Genomic DNA, 20,179 nt, shown 5'->3' with positions numbered 1-20,179 from the left:
TGTGGTTTCTGGGATCCTCTAAAGATGCCAGGCACAGATGTAGGCAAAACATCAGGAGAAAAATGCTGCTAGAACATATCCATACAGCCTGGAAACCACACAACACCTCATTTATGTGTGCACCTTGATTTTTTTAAAAAAAAAATAACTCAACATGCTTTGTAGTTTGTCAGGTTTTCTTGAAAGACATGACCAACTGCAAAACACATACCATGTGTTTCTCCTAAATAAGCATTTTTAAAAAGAAATACTATAATCAATGCGTTCTCATATAAGTTCTTAAATAAAACAAGAAATTTATAAAATAATCTTGTTTTCTCTAAACACAATTGAAAAGAAATCCTTTATATGAAAATCCCAATTGTCTGTATTAGGAAACACATCACTCATTTAAATGGACTTCACTTATTTTCTCTCCACATTAGTAACTAACGTAGAAGTCTATAAATTCTAGGGGATTTGCAGCTGCGAATAATAATCTCCTAGATGTGCCCTTGCATTTATATGAGTACAAGGCATCCTTATTTAGAATCTCTAGTTCACAGTAGAACAAACAATAATATATTTCAGTCTTTAGACTGTGTATTATCATATGATCTGGGATTAAGCAGGAGTAAGTGGTTTCACACATGTAGCATTATTCAGAGCACTATTTAGTAAAAGGATAACTAAAATGCAATGCTATCAAGGCACATTTCAAAAGTAATCTAATGTATAGGAAAGTAATTCTTTTTCTATATATAAAGAATAATGACATAAAATGACATTTTAAGGTACCTCTGAAAGCACTTCAAATGAAAGTTGTTCAAATTCCATGTCATTTTTCTTGTAATCTCCAAGAGGTTTCTAATAATCTCTAAGATGTTAAAAAGCCATGTAATTCATGGAATAAAAATGTATTTAGCAATGCAATGAGTAACTTTTTTCATTGTTGCAGTGCCACAACAGTATGTTTAGTTTCCAAATATTTAATAGCTAATGGAAATGAAATGTTTATGAAGTAATTTTCTATTTTCTATATTTAGAAAAGAGGTTTTAAAGCTAATTATCCACTACTGTAGTCAGAATCTGCAATATATGTCTTCCTGAATATAAGATTTCAAAGTTTTAGGATACTTAAAACAAGTTTTAAATGTGGTTCTTGAATATGGGTTGGTTTCTGGTGGATAAAATATTTAACCCCATGAATGTTAAATTCCTGTGGCAGATGTGGAATGGTTTCAGAAGATTCTTGGCAATTTCTGCAGTCTGGTGCAGGTAACCAGATCTCTTATACAAGGTGTGTGTGTGTGTGTATGTGTATATAGAGAGAGAAACTTCCAGGAATGTTCCCTCTGTCTCCTCCTTCTCTAGTTCCTGTGATTTCATTCTCTTCCTCCAATCTCATCCTCCAGCTCTGTGTGCATCTGAGAAATTAATTCTACAAATGTCTGTTTTTAAACTAAAATTGCAAGCTAGTTCATAATATGGTTTCAGACACATGGCGAGCATCAAAATAGCTATAGTTAGTAACCTAACCACAGCTAATCTATTTATTTATTGTACAAAATCAAGGCCAAGTGTGGAGAGCATAAGTTCCTTGACCTGATTTCAAAAGCCCTTTGCAGGCTATCATTTTAGACTGCCAGCAAGACATGTATTTCTTTCCTCTACCAGTCTACTATGTGGTTAAAAAGAGAGTCTGAGAAAGAAGAGTGTGTATCAGAAAAATGGGGAGGGGGGCAGAGATATGTCCTTGCTCTTTTGAAATACTGGTGGCCAGTGCCACCATCAATAGGTGTTCCGTCTTCCAGGAGCATGGTTTACATTGCCTTTTAGCTGCATGGGTTAGCAAATTACTCCTCAGATAATACAATTCATTGGGGGGGGGGGGGGAAGGGAGACCTGTAAAACCTGTACTTCATCAGACAGGACTTAAAGCATGTTTACTTAGAGGTAAAATGCCCAAAGCTTAATGTGGGTTATTTCATGGTAAGTCTATTTAGGATTTCAGTCTTCATCCAATACAAAATGAAGCATTGCATTTGGATGCAGAACTGTCTTTAGAGTATAGAATATGATCTGTTTGTGCTTCCAATGTAATGAACAAAGTGGAAACCAAAATATTGAGTGAAAGATGCAAATTTATCCCCCATATATTTTTTCAATGAAGAAGATGAATGCATAACGTTGAAATTATGGCATAATGTCCAAAAGAAGATTCCAGAGATGAGTAAAGATGGTAAAAGAAAGGAAGTAAATTCAGTCAATTCAGACCAAGTGAATTAAACATATTGTCTCTAAAGATGACTTGAGTGAATGACTGCCAGACCAAATTATAAAGTGTTTGATTACTTCCATTCAGTTGGGATTGCTTCATAAAGCCTACTGTTTAGGCCAATAAATTCATAACTTTGGAGTGTGTCTCATATGATAAACACATTTCTTATAACTAAGACCTTCCCTAATGATGTGCCTGGCTATAGAAATTCCAAGAGACACACATTTCTGAATTGCAATAATGCTTCATCTAATATTCAATTACCTATATGTCTTTCATGTGTTCCCTTTGGCACAGCATCTAACTCAAATAGATTGCTCACTGTCCCCTAAATAAATTATGTTCTACTCAGACTGCCCTACAGCTCGGTAGTACTAGTTACATGAGCTCTGTGATTATTTAGCAAAACAGACTGCCTGGAAGATATTCAAAGTCTATATCCTGGCCTCTTGTTTCACTCATTACCCTGAAAAGTAATTATGCAAATATCTTACTGGGGTGTTTATTTATTTATTTACAAACAACTCAAAATTTCATTTTCAGGACAGTATGAAAATTCATTTTCAACCCTCTTACAAAAATCCAAATGCCACAGCTATCAGGTAGTGTGCACCATACCTCCAAAACTGAGCGGCTAACAATAGATAAGAAAAATTGTTCCATGCTCTGTCTTGACTGTTTATTGAGGAAAGGAGCACAATAAATTGAGCTGCAGACAATAAAACATCAAGGGATTTAGTTATGCTTGCAGGAGACAGTTCCCGAAGTGTGCATGAGGAACTGAACATGTTTTTCTTTCCTTTTTCTCTCTTCCCATCATTTTAAAAGGGAAAAAATAACAAGCTGGATGGAGAGGCAAAAGAGGGAAAAAAAGGTAGATTGATATGAAAAGACATGTTCTCTTCAGAATATCAAAGATGCAAAGGCAGTGAGGTAAGGCAGCTTAGGTTCCCCAGTGAAAGGACTGATAACCTATGCCAGTAAGTTGTAAACACTATGTTATATGAGAAAGCCTCCTAGTTGGGTCTGTGGCCAAGTGGTGGGAACGCCCTTCATAATCAATTCAATAAGAGAATTTTTTCCCCGGCTTGTACAGTTTAGGCCCCTTGTATACAGCTGTATAAAATCCAGATTATCTGCTTTGAACTGGATTATTTGGCAGTGTAGACTCAGATGATCCAGTTCGAAGCAGAGTGTGTGCATAATATCCGCCTTGATATTCTGGATTATATAGCAGTGCAGAAGGACCCTCATATTCATTATTTTAAAATTTAGATATTCATTAAAAAGCAGTGAAACAAATTCATACACATACATGGACCCATGCAATACTACAAAACATCTATACAATAGTTGTATTTGCCCTTCCCTCCTCCCACCCTTCCCATTGTAGTGACTTCCTGTTCTTTGGGTTGGAGACAGTCATATACATTTTTTTTGTATATATACAAGTATTTTTTGTGCTTTTTCTTTGTTCAACATTTTCAATTTGTCAATTTCTGCTATTTTAAAAACTTTTACAATGCATTCTTCTATTGTTGGGAGGTCCACCTTCTTCCAGTGTTGTTTACATAATATCTGTGGCTGTACTTATGCAGTGAAGCACTTTTTCATTTAGTTATTTTATTTGATTTTTTGACATTCTCAATAAAAATAATTCAGGCATTAGTTTTAGCTTTGATTTAAAAAAAATCTTGAATTTTTTTTGTACCTTTTTTCAGGACCACCACATGTGAAACAAAGTTCCTTGTTGTTTCTTACATTTCCAACACCTATTGTTTCCTCTCTTATACATTGTAGCAAGTTTTGCTGGAGTCAGGTACCACCTGTTCATCATTTTATAAAATAATTCTCTAAAGTCATAGCAAAGAATTTTCTTTAAGCCAACAGTTCAAATTTTGCCATTTATCCAATTATATGTTGCGTCCAACATTTTGTGCCCATTTAATCATACATTTCTTTATTGGTTCCAGTTCTATTTCCATATTCAGTAATACTTTATGGATATTTTCAATAAGGTGTTCTTCATTAGTACATAATAACTTTTCAAATTTTGATTCCTCTTTTTCAGATCTGATATTTTTACTATTTAACGTGAATCTTTCTTTTAGTTGCCTATATTGGTACCACTGCCAGAGCTATAAGGGTATTATTCAAGAGTGGACATAGTTCAGTGCTAGCAAAAGGCCATTGTTTCCATCCAGGGTATCTCCACAGGTCCTTTCACAATTTATAATTTTAGCATTATGATTACAAGTAACTATAATAAACAGTTTATTTTGTGATTAGCAGTTTGGGGGAGGGGGTATTTAGAATTTTTAGCCAACCAGCCCAAGTACCTTAGCAAATCACACAACCCAGAATTCCATAAGATGTAGCCCTGGCAGTTAAACTGGAATCATAGTGCTATATTTTCATAATGGGAAAGGATCCAAGGTAAGACCAGAAGAAATTGCTTTCTCAAGTGTGAGAAAACTTGAATAAGAATTGTCACAGTTTGGGATTTGTTATATGTAAAAAAAGTATCTTGAAGTTTTGGGTATGCAGGAGAAAATAAGAGCCAAAATTCCTTTGCTTGACTTACCTTAAATAGACATATTGGAGGAATGGGATTGACCTATGTATTGACTTACCATTCATTGCTTCATTGAATGGGTTTACTGTAGCTAGGATTAACCAAGGGAGAATGAAGGAAATCTCTTTTCTGTACAAAAAATATTTGTGCAGAAAACCTGCATGCATTTTTTTACAGATTAAATCTCAAACTGAATATTTCTCAAAGCTGTATGTTTTCAATGACCTTGTGAAGGTGAGGGAAAGTTAAAATGATTCATTCTTTTTTGCAAGAATAAAATTTATCAAGGTTTACATTTTTATTCTGGACTATTTCGGATAGGGACTTTGCTATCCATAAGGTTTCACACTTCCTGGAAAATTCAAAAATTATGCTTTGCAATGCATATAAAAATGTGAATTCTGAATGAGGAATTTCCTGGTGGATGCTCAGAGTCTGTCAAATCAGAATCAAACCAAAATGAGTGCTGAAATTCAACTGATCTGGATCATTAGAGCAATTCATCTGAGGCCCCTTCTACACTGCCCTATTTTCCAGGACCTGATATCAGATTATTTGTTTATTCCAGATTATCAGGAAGTGAAGACTCATATAATCCAGTTCAAAGCAGATAATCTGGGATCAGATCCTAGGATATAAGGACAGTGTAGAAGCGGTCTGACATTCAAAGAGTGAAGGTCTTTGAGTATCAGAATATTTTTTGCCAGTACCTGCTAGATGGTAGGTCTAGCAGGGCATCTGAACCCCCTTCTTCCGAAAAGCACGAGCTTATTGGGTCATGTTTGGACTTAAAATCCTGTCTGAAACCGTCCTAAGAGAGCCTCACTTGTCCAAAGTCACCCAGTGAGTTTCCATGGCTGAGCAGGGATTTAAACCTTGGTTTCCCAGTCTTCCAGTTAGAAGCCACATTATATAGTCAGTGTAGACCCGGATAATGCATTAATGTATATGAGTCTATAGTGACCTTATACAGGGTTAGTCAAAATGCATAGGCCAATAAGCCATTCAATTGAATGGCTTATTGGCCTATGCATTTTGACTAACCCTGTATAATATAGTTTCATGCAACACATCTAATGTAAGTGAAACATATTGCAAAGTGCTCATACCTTGACTTTGGCAGGAGCAAGAAGCACACCTGTTGAAAATTATTTCTAAACATGTACGAAATTCCCAGAATGAAAATATCTCTGTTAAATTCCTTCAAAAGGCTGCTAGATCAGAGACCTGGCTTTGGGGATTTTTCATTATATATTTCATGCACTGTGCAATGTTTTCCTTTGCTTTCAGGGAATGTCCAGAACAAATAATATGAAAGACAAGGACTGGGGCTTTAATTTGTCAGAGATCTTTATTCTGAAGGGTTTACTCTCAGATTGTAGCCTGCAAGCTATCTTCAGTTTAAAAACAGAGAATAAAATAAATGGATTATGAGAAAATATAATTGCTTTCTCTCCCACAGCTTACTTCTGTGTTTCCTCTTATAAAAATAGTTCATTAAGTTGTAGTTGAGGTTGGTCTTTGGAAAGCAGCCTGAACATTTCTCAGCAGTCCCCATCTGCCTTTGACTTTTGCACGCAAATCTGGAGTCACCACCTAGTGGAAAACCAAAATGCAGTCTTTAGTTGGTTTTGGTTGCAGAAATAGTAACAGCATGAGGTAGATGTCTTAAAAGGCAGATGATGAAGCCAGGCAATTGGCACATTTATGTAAGATAATGGTGTGCTTTCCATTGGGGTAATTAGTGAAGAAATTGACAAATGCAGGAATAGATTTGTCTCTACATGGTGCTCACAGGGCTAGGAGAGGAGGCTTAGAAACAATACTTGCTATCCTCCACATGCATATCAGCATTTTAACCTTATTGAAAATTGCATCTTCCCTACATAACCTACACACAGCTGGGTCTTGGATGCATCATCTCAGTTGCAGAAATTTAATCTGCCCTATAGATAGAACTTGGAAATTTTCCTGTTTTGAACTACTCCCAGAAATCCCAAGCCAGTACAGCCATCTGGCTATCTCACTATTTGACGTTTGGACTTGGCTTCCCGGCCCATCCCAAGGGCGGCTGCCTGACTCTCTGGCCTCTGCAGAGCCTCCAGAGCCTCCAGAGCCATGCAGTCAGCAGCAGGCCAGGGAAGCAGGCCTTCCCCACCGTGCTTCAGGCCGCTGCACTTCCGGGGTCTGTGGAGGCCAGAGAGGCAGACCTTCCCCACCGCGCCTCAGGCCGTCGCACTCCCAGGGTTCCTGGTCTCCACTGGATGTAAATATTTACAAACTCATAACAGCTATCATTTTCTACATTAAATCACATGCTATATATAAAACTATGGAACTGTGATTGAGATTTGAAGATACAGTTTTCAAAATAATGTAAAATGTCATTGTAAATCAATGTTTTTCTCTGCATTATATAAACTTGGTAAAAAAAATACACACAAGATGGACTAAATTGTACCTTACAAATTTCACTCCATTCGCCTGGTCCATTTTCATTCACAGCTCGAACTTTAAAGAGATATTCTGTATTAGGCGTTAGGTTATGTATTTCTAGATTCTGTTGTTCAATCCCAGTAAGTACACCTATCAGTTGTGGCTGAACTATATTCTCAATTGCATCTTCATCAACAACTTCATAATAAGCAACCTCAAAGCTTTCTACATCTTCTGTAGGACATGTCCAATAGATCTGTGAAATAAAAACATGTATATATATCACTGAAGATATTTTCATGTTGTATTTAATGAAGTAACATCATTAGTAACACCAATTTCAGTGATTTTAAAAACCCTTCTGAATGATAAATATTTGCAAATTTAAAAGCAACAAGTTATTTTTTTCCTATGAAGAACATATGTCATGATACCAATATTAAGGAACCCTAAGCACATTTTCTACCTCTTCTCTGTGCATATAATGGAGCAAAAGGCTTACAATTAGAGCACAGGACTGAATATAGAATATATATTCAGAGAAATATGCCTTCTATTTTGTTGGTATATCTGTTAGGAGGCCTTTCATTGGTAAAACTTGCTTAGAACAGATAGGTCCCTTGCTTGTCACAGTAGTAAAAATCCTGCATGATGAGTATGAGGTACAACACCCATAATTCACAACATTTTAACCTTTTCCCAAACAAGAATAGAATCATAGAATCAGAAGAGATCACAAAATCCACCCAGTCCAACCCCATTTTTTCTTGCATTTGAAAACATTGCTTCATGTTCTACTCTCAAGAGCACCAGAAAGCAATATTGCCCCCTCCCCAATAAGGCATTCTTCCAAATATTTAGAAATGGCTACAAATTCTCCCTAAACCTTTTCTTCTCAAGCCTAAACTTATCCAATTTCTTATAGGGTTTAGACCTTTTACCATTTTGATTGCCCTTCTCTGGACACATTCCAGCTTGATAATATTCTTATTGATCCCTTTCACCCATCTTAAATCTGGGCCTATATTTATTTTTCTGTCCATGTGAAGTACCCTACATTTCTCCCTGATGGAATTTTTTTAAAAAATGTACCTAGCTCTCTAAATACCTGTTAAGATTATTTTGCATTCTGATTGTGTGCTTTTCTTTCCAATTTGGTGCCATCTGCCAAAACCATGCTCCATAGTCAAAGTTGAATAACACTGAGTCCTGGATACAACTCTGTGGCATCCAACTAGTCACTTTTTGCTCCAATTAATTGAGTGATAGCAAGCATCAGGTTTGGCTGGTTAGAACAATTTCCAATCCATCTAACAGTAGCCCACATTTTACTTGCTTCTTTTGGAAAATATCATGGGAGACCTTTCCAAAGGCTTTACTATTTGCTAAATCCACAGCATTTTTTTTCATCTATGAAGCTTGTAATACTCCCCCGGCCCCTTTATACATGAGATAAAATTAGTCTGCCATGATTTGTTTTTTTAAAAACCCAAGTTTCACACTAAATGGTCATACAGAAAGATGGCTGCACAATTCTGAAGAATAGCATGCAAGGTAGTGTAGAAAGACTTTGCATGAGCAATTAGCAAAAATTGTTTTCCTAATGTCATCCAATAGAAACCTCTTCTAGGGTTAATCTCTTCTGCTAACAGAAGATCTTCTATTCAATCTATATGGCACCTTCACTCATGTGTGGTTGAATGTGTGGTTGAATGTGTTGTTGAAGGCTTTCATGGCTGGAATCACTGGATTGCTATGAGTTTTCCGGCCTGTATGGCCATGTTCCATAAGCATTTCTCCTGATGTTTTGCCTGTGTCTATTTGGTTGCAGATTGGTTCATCAAGTGCTCTGCTATGGTTGACTTATCTGGTTGGATTAATCTGCAGTGCCTTTCATGTTCTTTGATTCATATTTGGGCATTGCTGAGTTTGGGGGTCCCTATGTAGACTTGTCCACAACTGCATGATATCTGGTTCTGCAGAAGTGAGAGGATCCCTCTTGGCCTCTGCTGAACATAGCATTTGTTGGATTTTCTTAGTGGGTTGGTAGATAGTTTGCAGGTTGCATTTCTTCATCAGCTTCCTTATACAGTCAGTTGTTCCCTTGATTTATGGTAATAACACTTTTTCTCTGGGTGGATCTTTGTCTTTACTCTTATAGATTGTTCCAACCTGGACACAGCATATTATCTGAAAACACAGATATGCTGGACCACTCTAACAACTACCATGTCAGACTACACAGAGAATCCATTGATATCCACAAGCATGTGGACAATTTCAACAGAGAGTAGAAAACCATGAAAATGAACAAAATATGGCTACCAATATTTTTTAAAAAATACTCTAAAATCAGGACAGTGAATAAAGAACAACATTCAGAAAACAGAGAAATTCCAGACATGAATCAATCAGGGCCAGCTAACACTGCCCAACAAAGGATTCCCCCAGGCAGTATACAGCCAGACCTTGAAACTGAAAGGCTAATCAATGCTAATCAAGGTGGTCAAGTAAAACATTCACATCTGCCTCAAACAGACAAGAATTCTTTCTCCCACCCTGAGCATTCCTCAGATATATAAACCCCACTTGCATAGTTTCCAACATATCTCACAACCTCTGAGAATGCCTGCTATTGATAAAGGTGAAACATTAAGAGAAAATGCTTATGGAACATGGTCATACAGCCTGGAAAACTCACAGCAGCCCACTGTTATTGAACGGTTTGAGAAGACACTTCCAAAGGACCTCCCAGAAATTGATTTTTAGACTTCTTTCTTGTAACACAATGAGAGAATTCTGTAAAAAATCCCCCGATACCAAAGTTCTAGAATATGTAACCATTAGGCCTGGGTAACAACGGAAAAAATTGTTTCTAAAATCGATTTGTTTTTTTGGGGTTTTTTGCGTTTCGATATTTAAAAGAATTCCGAATTTTTTTTAAAAAAAAAGTTTGATATTTACGAAATTTTGTAAATGGTAAAAAAATTACAAAACAATAACGAAACAATAACGAATCGATTCGTTAATGGCGGACGCGACCGCGCAATACGCTAAAAAACCTCCAAATGGGACAGGGGGAACTTCTGAAGCTTCCCTCTCCCTCTGTTGTTGACTGTTGGTGTGATATTATAATTTTTTTTCACTAATTAAACAAAAAACAACTATAAAACTTGCCCCAGACATGCGGAAATAATAACGAAACGACCTCAAACCAATAACGAAACGAATACATACCGAATTACGAAGCATTTACGAAACGAATTGAAAAATTCGTTTCGTTTTTAAGCTGCTCCAGAATGGTTTGTTATCACTTCGTTAACAAAAAAAATAATGAATTTTTAACGAATTACGAATTAACGAAATGAAACCGCCCTGCCCTAGTAACCATACTTCTGGAGTTGCCTTTTACTTAATTATATTGTAATACTAAAAGAGATCAATATGACTAGAAAATGTTTGTGTATATTTTTCTAATGAGGATTTACCAATGTTAAAATAATTGGATTTTAATTACTGAATGCTCTCAGAGCACAATACACATTTCATACAATATTTTAGGCCACCCTTTATCCCCGAAAAGACTCAGTGTGGTATACACACAAAAAGGCAAACATTCAATGCCCTACATAAGTACAAACACATCAAAAATACAGAGTAATGCACAATAATAATAGTAAACTTATAACAAAATAATTAAGTTCATACCTTAGCAATAGTTGGATAAACAAGTGTTTGGTAGACAACAACAAGGCCAGGGACTGCAGTAGAAGGTTCTCCAGGTATTTCTGGATTGAAAAAAGTACTGCCACTCTGATAGTTCTGCACAGTTCTTGAATGTTCTGGTAATGCATTCCAAATTGCATACAATCTATTACTTTTCATCTCAGGTGGTGATGATTTTGGCCTTAAGAACAATTCACTGCTCATGCCTTGATCATCCAATGAAGCAAAGGATGCTAAAGACTGACTTCGATTCAATCCTAATGGGTTTGGCATATGTGCACTGGAAACAGTCCTTGGAATCATCACATCAGAACTAGAAGGATATGGATATTTGGTCATTTTGTCATAATTGAGCTTATTTGCAAGTGATGGGAAAATGCTATGTAAATTTTCTGCCAGTTCCTCAAAGTTCACTTTAAGATATTTAATAGGATCTTCCCTGAGATGTGGGCTAGGTTGATAAATATTTGCAATTGCATCTTCGATTTCTTGTACCAAGCCATTTGCAGACTGCAAGAATGCAAACTGGCTGGTTTCCTTTAAAGCTTCCTTGGAATATTGCATAAGGCTATCCATCTGCTGAATTCTCCTTGTTGTGTATGCGGCAAACTCATAAAGAGCCTTCTGTTTTTGAATCTCAATGTTTTCTACTGCCTCCATTAACTCTTTCTCTCGCTCTTGAAGTATGACCCGCAGCTTGATGAAACCGTTCCTAATTTCCTTCCTTTTGGTTTCTTTGTAGGACTTAAAATTATTTTTTAGCACAAGAATTTCCATCAAATCATTATCAACTATATAACGGACTATAATGGGGGAGAAAGAGAAAGATAAATATTATGCTATTGACAATTTGAAACATACACTATTCATTTACAAAATAGAGTAATGGATAAAGATAATTCAGAATTTAATATTATTATTCTGCCTCTAAAGATCTCTGAATGGCATATAATAAATCAAACCAATCAACTGATTTAAATCAATGCAAACAATAATAATGATTTTTTAAAAAACCGAAGTAATTTAACAAGTTTTCAAAAAGATCACACCTGGTTAAATGGTATGACTGATAATGTACATGTTTTATACATGTTTAAAATAGTTTAAAATGACTGAAAACTATGCACATTTGTACTTGTTTCAAATAGTTTAAACGTTTTAAAAACAGATCCTTTACCCTTTCTCCTCTGGAAATTCCTTTCTGCAAGCATTAATTAGCAGAATTTCCCCAGAGGATTCTTTATTATATGAATTCTTTTTTGGCCTCCCCTTTTAGAAAAACAAGTCAACTCTGCAGAACATTCTCAAAAACTTCTCCCCTAATTTGGGTAGCTTCTGCTGCTTTCCTAATGTACATGTATGCATGTACATAAACTTGCTCACACGCACATGCACATAATGATCCTAAATGGTAAAAGGCCCAGAGTTTTGTGGCTTATGCATACTGATATATCCAACAAAACCTGTAGGATCAGACTTTTAAAAAATACACTTCATAAATACAAATTCCAAAATTACTGTGTGTACTATATATCTATGGATAAGTCAGTGTTATGTGTAAGTTGAGCGCAGGTTTTGGGACCAAAATTAAGGATTTTGATATGACCCGTGGATAAGTCAAGGGATATTCCATGGAAGAGGGAAGTACCAAAGCTACCTCAAGAGGCCAGCCATCAAGGTTGGTGCTTCTTTCCGGTTCTCCCAAGATGGACTGAGTTCTTGCCCTTTGACACCCATAATCAGAGAATGGGGTGGCTCCTTTTAAAAAAATAGCTAAGGTATAGTATTCACACTGACTTATGGATAAGTCAATCCATTTTAAGTTGATTTTGATTAAAATTTCTAGACTTATACATGTGCACATAAGGTAACAAACAATAAGACAAGGATAAAAAAATATTAAAATCAGAAGCTAGTAAAGATACTTAAACTGGAACTAATAAATAATAAAATAATATAATGTCTTCAATAGCATTCACAAAATTTGTGCCAATATAGCCCAATACCCAGATTTTTACAAGTGTGAATATTTTTATTCCCATAAGAACAGGTAGTCTTATATACTTGAGGAACTATGTATAAATCCTTAGACATTAGTGGTAGTAGAAGTAACTATTGTAAACTAAATAATAATAATAATGAAGGTTACCTATCTATTTGTATGGTAGAAAAATGCATTAGGCTCAAAATACAATTGTATTACTGCTGCTGACAAAAACAGCAACAATGGTTATTTCACTTTTACATATGGTGAAAAAATTCCTTTTGATACACTTTCTTTTCAGGCAGCCTATTCTTTTCAATAGCACACACTAAAATTACAACCCTAATTCTTACTTAAGCTGAAAGACCCTAAAGTTTAGCACAATCAAGCTGAAGACTGTACAGTTTGTGCTTTGGTATGCTAGATAAACCAAGGCTGTGATCATTATATTATTGCCTTGATCCATTTAGTAGTAACAACCAGGAAAGGAGGTATGGAGGTATAGCCTTTGGTGGCTACTATGCAAAGTTTTGGATCTTAATTTTACCAAGGAAGTGAGAATGGAGAAGAAAAGAAATAGATCCATGAATGAATGTAAGGTTATATCCTCCATGAGAGTGTATTCTTTCCTTTTATTTAAAGTTGCCCCCCCCCCCCAAAGGGGCACATTGAATGCCTTACAAAAGAGTCCTTATTGTTTTATAATGAGAGGTTGATTGATTTTTTTTTTGTACCTGGCCTTCATAACTAACAAAGTAAGGGTAAACTAAATAAGTGTGTGTAAAAAGAAGGGGGAGGAAGAATGAAGTGAGTGAGCAAGAGGGATAATAAACTGACCAGCAAAAGGATTTGGCAAACTTAAGAAATTGAGCTTCCATTTATAACTTGACCTAGGATAATAGATACAGTAGGATTGCCTATTTGGAGTGTGTCTCTGCTAATGGTGTATTTGTACATTTGTGTATAAAGGAAGCACTATAGAAAGTACCATAAAAATCTTCAGAGAAGGAGAAGGAGAGTACTTCTAAGGAAATATTTAAAACTTTGAAGTGTTCAGTGAGATCTTTATATGCTCTTGCAGAAATGTGTACCATAAATAATGTAGATTTGCTTCCAAGTTAGGTCATATCACATCCCCATTTCCTGTGTTAATCAACACAGAGAAAGTGTGCTGGTAGTGATAGCCATCTGGACAGCAGATCAACCAGATAAAGCCTGATCCAGCCATCCATATCCAGCAAAGCAATATAGTAAAAAAAATATCACGACAGTCACCAGAAGCCGCTGTGTGTTGTAAAGATTGCCAGCAGCCTAGTTTTGATAAGTATCAGGTTTTTTTTGGTCAATGTAGACAAGCTTGGAAAAATAGTGATTTTTCCTCAAATCTCATAATGAGTTGTGTATCTGTACAGGTGTAGGAAAACAGGCATCATTGGACCACACTGCTGGAAACCTTTATCTTCTCTAATCAGCATTCCTCAAGTGGCAACCTTTTTCTACTCAGAGACCATTTAGTCTTGCAGAAAAATCTCATGTCTTTAACTATAGCAATTTGAAATTATCTAAGAGTGGACCAAACAATAATAACCTTTTTTAAACTTAGCAATAGCAGCGAATAATGCAGCAGCCATTTTTGAACATGCTACTGGCAAAGCAACGGTGTCATGATCATTGTGTTGTGAATCACAGCAATATTCACAAACTAGTTCATGGTCATCAAGGCAGTATTTGGTGAGCAATGAATCACCATGGATCATACAGTTTGTTTCTTCCCAGACGTCACTAAGTTTGGCATAGATATGGTTTTGATAGGTGACATCTTGATGAAAGTTCCGCAAACAAATATTACAGTAATTCAGTTGGCATGTTATACATCTTTTGGTGGCCTTGCGTTGCTCATCACAAACTTGACAATAGATTGGAACATGTGTTCTATCAAATCTCCACCTTAGGAAACCATGTCGTCGCATATACTTCCTGGCCAATTTGGCCCTTAGATAATTAACCCTCAGCTGTATTTTCCTAGAAAATGGGAGGCAATGTGCTTTGTTGCAAGATGGGCACACAATGATGAAGAAGTTTTCTGTGACCTCCGCTTCAGCTTGACTCCTCATGATGCACTTATCACAAATACAGTGATTGCATGGCAACATAAATGGGCGAATAAACAACCTCTGGCACACAGGACATATAAGCTGATCGGCAAAATCATGTGCTGAGATATCCTTCTCCAATGATATATCACTTCCAAGTCTTTGTCTGCATATGAAAAAAGGTTGAAAAGACTTATTAGTTAGAGCTAATGATGCCATCAATGTCAGTAATATTACCTAGCTCATATTATCAAATTATCCCTTTTGTAATGTGTGGCTGCTTCCTGGCTTAATCCCAGAATTCCCATTTTCTCATTTCTTTCATACCTCTTCTCAGTTCTTCTGCCAATGATACCAGCTTATGTAAATAGTAAAAATGGTTGTCGTAAGAGGGAAGTATGAGAAATTTCTCACTATGTCACTAAGACAGTGTCTCTGGAAATGTTCCTGGTTACAGTGCTTTGGGGGACATACAGACTTCTTAGGATCCCTACAATTAATATGTTTGTGGCATATGGAAAAGTTCTGTTTTAATAAACACTCTCTGATTACTCAGTAGTAAGTGAAATCATCCACAATAAAATAACCACAACATGGAAATATTACCTTTTTCAACTACACCTCCCAGAATCCAGTCATGTGGCAAGGGCATTTTTGGGTACATTAGGCTGAAAAGTAACATTTTCAAGTTCAGAATTAATTTTTTTTATGTTACCAATTGAGTTATCTGAAAGACCCAATTAGTTGTTGTACCTATGCAAAGTGGACACTGCATCTCCCATATGTTGTTGAGAGTAAGTAACCCATAAAGCAAAGACAAATTATCTCAAGATGTATAGGTAGATAATGTGGTGTCCTGAATTATAACAGATATAAATGTTATAGTGTTAATGAATCCTGTGACAATAGCCAGAGTTAGTGATCTACATTGTCATAACTGTATGCATAAGTACTTGCTTTCAGATTGCACAATGATAGATCAAATATTTTATATGGAAACACCTTTGCTCCAAGTGTGCAAAGACAGTCTGATGGCTTCCAGATGCAACTGGAACAATTCAGCCATTAATTGGCATCAAGCCATACCCAGTTGTCCTTTCTGCTGCCTTCACATATCTGGAAAAGAAGAAACAGGTCTTATCCTTCTCCAGGGGTCAGAACAATCCTACTTCTTCTTTCCTGTGTAAAGAAGGAAAGCTTATGCCTGGAAACACATCTGCACTGACCCCCTTTTGGGGTGGGGGTGTGATCCAGCATGCTAGACACCAAATCATCCTGAAAAGAGTCACCATGTGGGATGGCAATGGGTACAGCTGGGCCCAGTTCTGTTTGGGAATTAGCCCAAATGGCCCCAAGTCAGTGAAGAGCACAAATTCTGAGTCAGATTCAGATTTTTGGTAACACAGGGTAAGATTGCATTAATGTGTCCTTGCCTCCATGTTATTGTGGATCAACCCCAAGTGATGTGGGGCCTATCCTAATCTTCACTGACCCAAGTGATCCCTGTAGATGGCGTGTAGAGATGCCATTGCCTACACAACCAGTCAATAGTTGGAAGGTGCAACAGTGTCCAGCTGACCTTGTGCATGATTGAGAAAAAAAGCAATCTTTGTTAACACAAAAATTTTATACTCATATAGCAGCCCAATAAGATTTTGCTCGTGATATAAGAATGTATTTGACAAGATATTAATAAATGCAGATTTAAAAACAAACAAACAACAACAACACTTTACTCAAGGACAGAGAAAAATACCATACAAGTTTTCAGAACAGAATTATTTTTTAAAAGTCAAATTATTGGTGAATGAAGGAGATAGTTTTCTTTACTAGTTGTACAAGTAAAAACTGGTCTAGAATATGACTTCTTAAACTGTGGATCACAACCCCAAATAAGATCCCTTTAACTCAATGTTGGTGTCGTCAAAAACTGGCAACAGTAATAATTTTCTGACTGCCATTTAGTTACTGTTTTAGAAATTTACACAAATTTGTCCAGCATTTACAATGGACTCTACATAAGATGCTTCATTAAAAACTGTTTAAAGGTAAAGGTTTTCCCCTGACATTAAGTCCAATGCTCATCTCCATTTCTAAACTGAAGAGCCAGCATTATCTGTAGACACCTCCTAGGTCATGTGGCCGGCATGACTGCATGGAGCACTGTTACTTTCCCACCGGAGCGGTACCTATTGATCTACTCACATTTGCATGTTTTTGAACTGCTAGGTTGGCAGAAGCTGGGGCTAACAGTGGAAGCTCATGCTGCTCCCCAGATTCAAACCTGTGACCTTTTGTCAGCGAGTTCAGCACCTCAGTGCTTTAACTCACTGCACCACCAGGGGCAGCAAGCCTTAAAAATGCCTCTAGAACATGGCCATATAGCCTGAAAAAACCTACAACAACCCACTTAAAAATGATGTTGTGTTATCCATATATGTTTGATATTTTTACCTATTTTATATACTTATATACCCAGGATCATGTAAAATTGTCTTGGGCCAAAAGGGGTCCGAAGTTGAAAAATTTAATAATAGCAACAATAAAAATATCTTTATTTATATCCCACCCCATCTCCCCAAAGAAGTCCTAGTCTAGAGTTCATATATCAGCTGTAGAACATAGAAAAATTACTTGGTTGAATGGTGAATCCCTGAGCTAGTATGGAGATGCGGGGAGCTTCCATCCAATGCAGTAACTTTTCCAAGCTTTGATGAGGTCAGAGCTTGTCAACAATATGATGAAGCTGTTATTGATATAAATGGGTTTGGTCCTGGACCAACAGATCCCAAATAACATAAAATCTGACTTGTTTATTGTGCATTGTGTGAGTTAATAAAAAAATAGATAGGGGAACTCTAAAAAATGGAGGTTAACTTTGACCTGTGGAGTTCAGGTAATACCTACAACTAATTTCTCAAGCAGAGAAAGAGGGTTAACATTAAGTTGCCTAAAGCATCCAGTAAGTTGAAATGAAATGGGCTTAGGTTTCCATCTTTTAAGTACTATTCAGCACTGCCACTGGCAACTGTTCTTAAGTCTTGGTTTGCCATGGTTTAAAACTGAGAATTGTAAAAAGTGGGTTAAACCAAGTAATCTATTTTCTAAAAGTGAATGGAGACAGTAATAAAGGATCATATCAAGCACTTCACTACAAAATAGGTTTTGCTGAATAAACCTGATTACTGTCTTCATGAACTGGGAAGGCAGAAAAATCCCTCTTCAAAAGTTTCCTTCAGTTAAAAGTTGTGTGGATTTTTTTTTAAAAAATATAAAACATCCATGACTGGGATCAGGATTATTGAATTTTATAATCTTATCATTCACTCACATCTCATTTTATGTAAGTGGCCCTCAATTTCACTAATATATTTTTAATTTTGACATTGATTTTGAATATGTATATTTGTTAGCAAAGTGTAGCCTCCCCAACATCCAATTTTATGAAAAACAGTGTGTGTGCTTTACATCTTGGTCCTGTCCTCTCCTTATCATTCTTTCCATGTATAGAAGCAATTAGCATTTCTTTAATCCTGGGGCATTCTGGGATTTAGAGCTCAAAAAGCTGACTATCCCATTCCCAGGCTCTGAATGTATACTAAATCCTTCTGAAGAAGTTATTTTGTCCATGCTCATATGTAAATTCCATTTTGCATGCTGTATGCCTCAAGTTCAGTCCACAGCAACTCCAGATTGGTTTTGATTTCAAATCGAATGCCTAATGATGGTAAAGACTCAGAGGTGTAACAAAATGACTCTGTGCGTATGCAAAATTGAGACATTGCCTCCCACTAAGAATTCTGCCCCTTCATGAAAATTTCCACTGTAGTTGTGTGTGCACTGGACCATGACTCTGAAGACTGGAGATCAATTTCCCTCTTAGCCATAGAAACTCACTGAGTGGCTTTGGATGAGCCAGACACTCAATCTCAAAAAAAGTTGATAAGTTAACTTTAGGTCACCATAAGACAAAAATGACTTGAAGGCACAACAAAATAAATTCCAGCCATGCAATAAGTTAGACACTGAAATTGTTTGAGCCTAGAATCCTTATATTTGCTGTGTTTGCATTCCCTGGTTAACTTTGGCTGCCCCTTTCCTTTGAATGCCTAAACTCCATTACTAAATACTGAACTAAAGTTTTAATTACCAATACTAGAAGTTTGAAAACTGAAGGAATTTTTATGGAGGGAGCAATGCCTTCACACACACACACACACACACACACACCTCACTCCAAAAGGTCATTTACTTGAAACATTTGAGATGTGCTGTCAGTCAGATAGTCATTACTGGGGTTGATGGAGTAACACCCTGATGTAAGTGTACAAGTACAGGACTGTGATCCTTAACATTTTAGTTTTACAACACTTACCTTTTCAGTTTATGTTTACGCCTATATGGCAAATAGGAGAGATAACTGCAGCATCTACTGTCATAACACTGACACTCAGTATTTGCATCTGTACAGCACAAACACTTGCAATTTCGATTAGTAGAACAGGAGCAACAGCAACAGCGGCAATTCGGATTCTCCGAGCATGAACAGTGGCAGCACTGGCACCTTGAATCTTCACGATGTGGGCAAAAACAGCAGTCCCACTGCCGCTCATCACTAAATAAGAACAGCCAACAAGAGCAGCATCTGCCAGAGGTTATATTATTCACAAAGTCTCGAAACTTGATGCAGAATCCACAACATTTACAACCTGGGCAACATGGGCATGTCCAGCAACATGCACAGCTCATGGCAGTCATGGTCTTCCCAGATATTTAAGGTTTCCCTTTTTTTAGTCCTAGAAAGCTTTACTTGCTGTTTATGTTTGCAGAGCAACTGCCCCATACTTTATTTTGGACCTCTGGAGAAAATACTGATCACTTGGGAAGAAAATGTGGCATCACAATGGGTTTTACCAATGAAAGCAGTGTCATAATGTATGTCATAATGACTAAAGCACTTGAGATTCCTGCACTGATATGTTCATATGACTAAACTGCACAAGAAATAATGCAATGAGGATCATTGTATTACTCTGATAAAAATTGCACTTTCTCTGGTCAACAGGATGATGTCAGCATGGAATCTTAAAATGACATGATTTATG

General features: G+C 36.6%; 1 protein-coding gene across 1 annotated transcript; it reads right to left on the bottom strand.

Annotated features, from left to right (window-relative positions):
• Positions 1 to 6,332: 6,332 nt before the first annotated feature.
• TRIM42 (tripartite motif containing 42) lies at positions 6,333 to 19,832 on the bottom strand. The gene is made up of 5 exons (XM_060766785.2): positions 19,450 to 19,832; positions 14,570 to 15,240; positions 10,980 to 11,800; positions 7,297 to 7,527; positions 6,333 to 6,431 (listed from the first exon to the last, which is right to left on the bottom strand). The coding sequence occupies exons 1-5, from the start codon at positions 19,830 to 19,832 to the stop codon at positions 6,333 to 6,335; spliced, it is 2,205 nt and encodes a 734-aa protein (XP_060622768.2).
• Positions 19,833 to 20,179: the final 347 nt, after the last annotated feature.

Source organism: Anolis sagrei, chromosome 3, assembly GCF_037176765.1.
Source record: "Anolis sagrei isolate rAnoSag1 chromosome 3, rAnoSag1.mat, whole genome shotgun sequence".
NCBI classification, from domain to species: Eukaryota; Metazoa; Chordata; class Lepidosauria; order Squamata; family Dactyloidae; genus Anolis; species Anolis sagrei.
The sequence above is the reverse complement of the archived record's forward strand: the minus strand, read 5'-3'. Positions and strand labels throughout refer to the sequence as shown.

Excerpts from the sequence above, each read along its gene's own strand:
- TRIM42 (XM_060766785.2), bottom strand. The coding sequence starts at position 19,832 with ATGACTGCCATGAGCTGTGCATGTTGCTGGACATGCCCATGTTGCCCA. Across the intron at positions 11,801-14,569 it reads TATTGCTAAGTTTAAAAAAG|TCCGTTATATAGTTGATAAT; the intron begins GTTATTATTGTT and ends CCCCCATTATAG. Across the intron at positions 6,432-7,296 it reads AATGGAGTGAAATTTGTAAG|GTGGTGACTCCAGATTTGCG; the intron begins GTACAATTTAGT and ends GTTTTCCACTAG.